Genomic DNA, 6000 nt, shown 5'->3' on the forward strand with positions numbered 1-6000 from the left:
CCCAGGCTCATGGAAAGTATTTGTGATTGAGCGAATCATTGTTTGTACACATGCCTGTCAGTCGCTGGCTGAAAGCTGCTTACCCAGAAATTAGGAGCACCCCAAATTGAATTTCATGGCCTTTGTTTTCAGACAAACAGAAGATTAATCTGACAGACTCTGCACACAACTTTTGGTAAGTTTTATAATTTGTGAGGATGACTTTTTTTTTCATTCATTAATCTGCTGAAATGTATCGTGGTTATCTCACAACCAAACAAGTGAGGTATTAGAATAAAATAGAAAAAACATTTTTTTTCTTTGCTTTAAAATTTGAATGTGCTCATGCATAACTGTGTCGTATATCAGCAGTTTGAGGAAGTCACAGCAGCTGTGAGATAATAAATATTAAATTGGTGCCTATTCAGCCAAGGCAGCTTAATACTCTCTACTTTGATTATAGTACTTCTTTTCAGCAATTTCTAAAGGTTAATTTCTGATTAAAACTCCAACATCTCAATAAGAAATTCCACAAATACTTTCATATATTTGTCACTGACCAAAATGAAACCTCGCATTATGTGTGAATGAGTGAAGGAGGATAACATTATTAATATAGAAAGATATTCCAGTATATTAAAAAATCTTTAACTGATACAATTGCATGAAAGCTCTCATTTCTTTTTCATTCCACCAACAGTTTACATGTGAACGTCAAAGTAATATTTGAGTAACACATTCCAATAAATATGAGCTCAGAAATTTAATTTCAGCAGCAGCCTGGAGGAAAACACAGAGAAGTTTATTAGTTCAAGTCTTCATTTCCAAGTTACAGCTTGCAAATGCTGCTGCCTCTCTCACCTCCTAAACCACAGTCACATCTTATTCAGAAACAACAACAACTAAAAAAAAACAAAAAAACAATTACAATCAATTAACACCTCTCATTTATTTTTCAGTGCAGGTGGTCAACTTATTTCTCACTGAACACAAAGTTCATCCAGGTAAATATTTTCCCAAGAAGCCACCACAGTTAATATATGTCTCAATCAGTACTAGGGAGATTTGTACAGCTTTTAAAATGTGCATACATGGATACTATGTTCCTCAAGGAGATCAGAATATCTTTTAATAAGCAATTTAACCCCATTCGTGGTGTACCTGAAATACCTTTACATGCTTTTTAACAAACATCTTCATATTTGTTAAGCTAGAACTGTTACACTACTCAGATCAGTATAAAAACAAACAAACAAACAAACAAAAACAATAAAAATGAATTTGAAACAGGTGGCAGTAAAAAACAAGTAGGGAAAACTATTTTCTTTTTTCTTTCTTTCCTTCCTTCTCTCCTTTTTTGTGTATTCAGTAGCGCTTTATGGAAAGCCACCTGACCGCATTCTCTATTGAGGAGCGGTGTTGTGGTCCACGGAGAATTCATCATCACTTTAAAAGGCACGAGAGATTTGGCACAGTGGAAGAAAACGCTCGCAGGCGAGCTCGGGTGCGCAGGGAGTGTCTCTTAATACACCATCGGGGAACACCATTTTGCACTTTCCTTCCTGTGCAGAAGACTCGCTAAGAATTAGAGAAACTTGGACTCTGAATTAAAGAAACTTACCATATTACTTGATCCGACACTCTCTGACTGTAGCGGTGCGGTGATGTGGATGTGGTCATTACGCACCGAAGCTTTGGCAAACCTCGATGTTTGGCTGCAGAACTGGACTTCAAAAGCTTGTTATTTCTCGATACCTTCCTCTTATTTTTTCTCTCAGTAGTCATATGACACTAAGTTTTGCTCGGTGTCGGGGTTTTATAGTGAAACTGTCTGCCTACCAGTTGGAGTCGCGTGATTTGCTGCTAACAACCCATAACAAAAGATGAATGTTTCCCTCTTCAACGTGACCCAGGACGCAATGTTTAATGGCAGTCAGAGCCTCGCTGGGACCCTGGCAACATACTCCGGCAATGCAACCGACAGCGTGGTGACCGGCGACGGCGGAGGGTCCCTGGTACTGCTGCAAGACGAGCGCAAACTCTTCGTGATGCGTGTGGTGCAAATCGCAGTGCTGTGCGTTTTGTCACTCACTGTAGTGTTCGGTGTATTTTTTCTTGGGTGCAACCTGATGATTAAGTCGGAAAGTATGATTAACTTTCTGGTAAGGGACCGGAGACCCTCCAAAGACGTGGAAACTGTTATGATTGGGCTCAGCTAGTTCACCTAGATGGAGAGATGGATGGAGAACCGGTATGGGGATCTGTTGCACATTTCGAACAGCAGATCAAGATCTACATCTGCATGTACTTATCAAAGTGTGTCCTTGTGACTAAGATATGCAAAAACATGACCTTCCGAAAAAAAAAAAGGACTACAGGAAAGTAGTCCAACGACCAATGTTTGTGCGTAAAGTCTGTGCGTAAAATAAGGGCAGCTGTTTACACGTGGGCCGATCTGTTGAATATTTTGAGTGAATTTATCGTTGCCAACTTGAACAAAGTAAAAAACATGTTTACAAGCCGTTACCTCATTTTTGATTTGTTTTTTTTTTTCTGGTAAATTTCGAATGATTATTAATGTTTGGTTTAAAAAAAATGTCCAAAAGCATGATTGTGAATTTTTATAGTTCCACGCCTGCCAGTGTACTCTGTGGACGTGATGGATGTGTATGTGTGTATTCTCTATACAAAGTTTATTTTTCCTTTCTTGTTCTTGCTTGGTACACTTTGCGTATGAAAATCCTTTCGGGTTTTCAACAAACTTCGTTACAGCTTTATGGAGTGACTCTGGTCCTACTTGGCATGCTCGCTAACTGCTCTGTAAAGTGACTTTGGATCTGTTTTGCACTTTGAAATCATCGATGCTGCATGAATTATTTTGTACCAAAAACTTGAAACTGCGGCATGCAAGTAAAAAGTTGTAACAACTATCTTAAGCTTTGTCAACTGTTAATTAATTATCACTTTGTATTATTTAATTGTTTTTAAACAAAACATGTTGAGAAGAAAAGGCTACAGTGGTATTTCTCTTGTAATTGCATTTTGAAGTCTTTTTAAAAAAAAAATTTCTCCTTAACATTTAGTTGTGATTAATCCTGTGCTATACAGATCTCTGAAGAACCTTCTTGACCTTCTTTTAAAAAATGTGAGCTCAGATCTGACCAGATGTGTGGAATAACCTTTCTGTCCTTTCACATTACATCAGATTGTTGATTATTCACAAAGTAAAAGCATTATATCAGTGATATCCTGATGTAGGGGCACTTTAAACATTCACAGGGTAATTTTATGTATGGAAAAAAAAAGTACAATGACCACATGACAGAAAATTCTTATCGTAGGTGGAGTTTGAGGAGCAGTATCTGTCCAAAATACAGCTACAGACATCCAAGAACTGCTGTTATTCATTTAATACATCTTTTTCCCGTTAATAGTACATCCCTGTATTTTCTCTCTGCACCTTCTCCTCTTTCTCTCTGATGTACCCCACTCTGAAGCAACCGATGTTCTCATTATTTTTTCAGTACTTGATAGGAGAGCTCGGGTAGATGAATCCTTACAAACACACCCATGCATTCACACCTGTGTCCACTGACCATGCACACAAGACAGCGTGTTCAACAGACCATCAAACTCTGACAAAGGCATGCCGGTACATCTCAGACAAACACTATGAATTAATAAAACACATTAGATAATTAGACTTTAATGGCTAAGAACAACTCCACACACTATTTCAACACAACATGAAAACCTGTATTTAAACATCTGGATATTGATCGGTGGAATAGTTCAGATCAAGATGACCACAAAAATTGTATAATATAGCCAAGAGAAAATAATATGGAAGCATAAATGATTAAACTTTATAGGGATCAGTGTCATGTTTTTTTACAGACAGGTAACTGCAGTGTGTGGTGTATCCAGACTTTCTAAACAAGAGATCAGATGACTTTGCTGCTTTCATTTAGTAGAGAGAATTTCTATTAAAACATTTATTTTTTACTTAATCTTTTCTTCCAAATCCTTTAATTTTGTCAATACTCTGAAAAAGAAAATACAAAATTATCCTGGTATTGTTCTCATAAATGTCTACTGGATACAGGGAGGCACATGTGAATATTATTTATCATTTATATATTAACTGTTGTATAACAAGCCACACACTAAACACACAAAAACACCTCACACCACATCTCAAACCTTCCCATAGCATTAAGTGTATGGTTGTTATAATCTGGAAACCACAGCAACAAGTGGGCTCTATTCAAAATGATCTTTTAGTTCTTTACAGTAAAATATAGATCTATGCAATTTTTTTATGGAGTAAAATACATGCAGTTATTCAGGAAACATGCCCTATAGGTTGTAGGAGACACGTAAGGTGTTCGCTTGTACAACAAGACAACAAGAAGGTGACGCAAATAATGTGAATAACTGGTAATATGACACTTACATGCATAATCAGTTGGCCTGCATGTGAAAATAAGAAGTTACAGATTCTATTCATTTGCAGATATTTTCAAGCCAGTAATTGTACCGCTCAAACGATGAACAGTTCAAAGTATATCCCCTTTCTTTGAATCTTCTGTAATGTTCTCACATAAATGCTTATTCTCTTGACTTGGCTGAGTGCCAATTAAAAGTACTTACCTTCTTGCCAAAGACCCACTGTGAATTGTCACATTATGAGCACTGCTAGTCGCCCACTATCACAGATGCATATGTTAAAGAGTTACCACGGAGCAAAATCCGCGTGTCTGCAATCTGTTGTCAGTGTGCATCTTTATAGGGATTATCGTCATCACCTGAATGATCTGAGACAATTTTAGAATATTGTTTAGAGAAGAACATCATGTGCTGTTACTGGGCCTGCAGGTTGAACTTTACAAGGAAGCATAATTATGATTGTGACTAAGACTGCGTCAGCTAAGGTTGACACATGGTTAATTATTACAAGTGCATGAAGAGGATATTAAAAGGCTAATGTAGCAGTGCAGGAACAACACATTAGCATGTTATCCCTTCACCCCAATCAAAATTTGTGCACTTGTGTCTTTGGCAAGGGTTTGTCGCGTTTCAAGATCTCTCTCCAAAAGTGTACATTTGACTGTCAAGAAGCATCACTGCTGACCTTTTACAACACAGACCTCACAAAAAAATAATGAACGGTGTACTGAACTCATGACAGAAATACAGGCGATTAAACCGGCTGTGGCATTTGACACTTAACCATAACAAAGATAGCTCTCACGTGAAGCCTGCCTTTGAGCGAGAATCTTTTTGAAATCTCTGTGAAAGCGTCTTGTTCTGCCATCTATTTGTCAGCACGAGCGGCGTTGCGTAGATAGCCATTTTTAATTCCCTCGGCATTTTTGATTAGGGGGCAAGACGTACAAAAGATCTGCTCTCTATGCCGACGCGGGTCCCACAAGGATGAAGTGGCCTTTCACAGACCCATTCATTCTGTTTCTAATGGGATGTGCTGTATTCAAAGGAGGAAGTAATAATACATGCAATGAAGATGAGGAATGGAAACGCTATCTCATATCTCACACAGGTGGATGTAAACAGTCTTTTTCTCTGTCTCTCCCTTAGGTGCATGAACACAATTGGAAAAGTATGACTTGGCAGTCATTTCAAAAGATGTTGCATGACCTCTCATTTCCATCAAAATCAGTGGAATTTAAAAAAAAAAGGGGGGGGGGGATTTAGTGTAAACTCATAGGCATCCGTGCACAAAGGTGCTGATATGCCCTCAAACAGACTCACTGCCTTTTCTCCACATCATCCATGCAAATTGTTCCACGTGCCATTCAGCAGGGGACCAACAGTCCTTAAATTCAAGTTCATGAATCTTTAAATCAACCTATTATGTGCAGGCATATGAACAACAAACAATAAAACTGCCTCATTCAGTTTCCCACATACATATATACACACACACACACACACACACACACACACACACACACACACACACACACACACACATAAACAGTTAATTAATGGGTTTCAGAC

At 38.0% G+C, this 6000-nt stretch overlaps 1 protein-coding gene across 1 annotated transcript; it reads left to right on the plus strand.

Moving 5' to 3' along the window:
• The first annotated feature begins 417 nt into the window (after nucleotides 1-417).
• Nucleotides 418-3426, plus strand: rprml (reprimo-like). Its single transcript, XM_085158274.1, has one exon. The coding sequence runs from the start codon at nucleotides 1863-1865 to the stop codon at nucleotides 2196-2198; it is 336 nt and encodes a 111-aa protein (XP_085014400.1). The 5' UTR covers nucleotides 418-1862; the 3' UTR covers nucleotides 2199-3426.
• The last annotated feature ends 2574 nt before the right edge of the window (nucleotides 3427-6000 follow it).

This window comes from Neolamprologus multifasciatus, chromosome 4 (assembly GCF_963576455.1).
Source record: "Neolamprologus multifasciatus chromosome 4, fNeoMul1.2, whole genome shotgun sequence".
In the NCBI taxonomy this organism is placed as follows: Eukaryota; Metazoa; Chordata; class Actinopteri; order Cichliformes; family Cichlidae; genus Neolamprologus; species Neolamprologus multifasciatus.

What these genes read in the sequence shown, in the direction of transcription:
- rprml (XM_085158274.1), top strand. Translation starts at nt 1,863, where the DNA reads ATGAATGTTTCCCTCTTCAACGTGACCCAGGACGCAATGTTTAATGGC.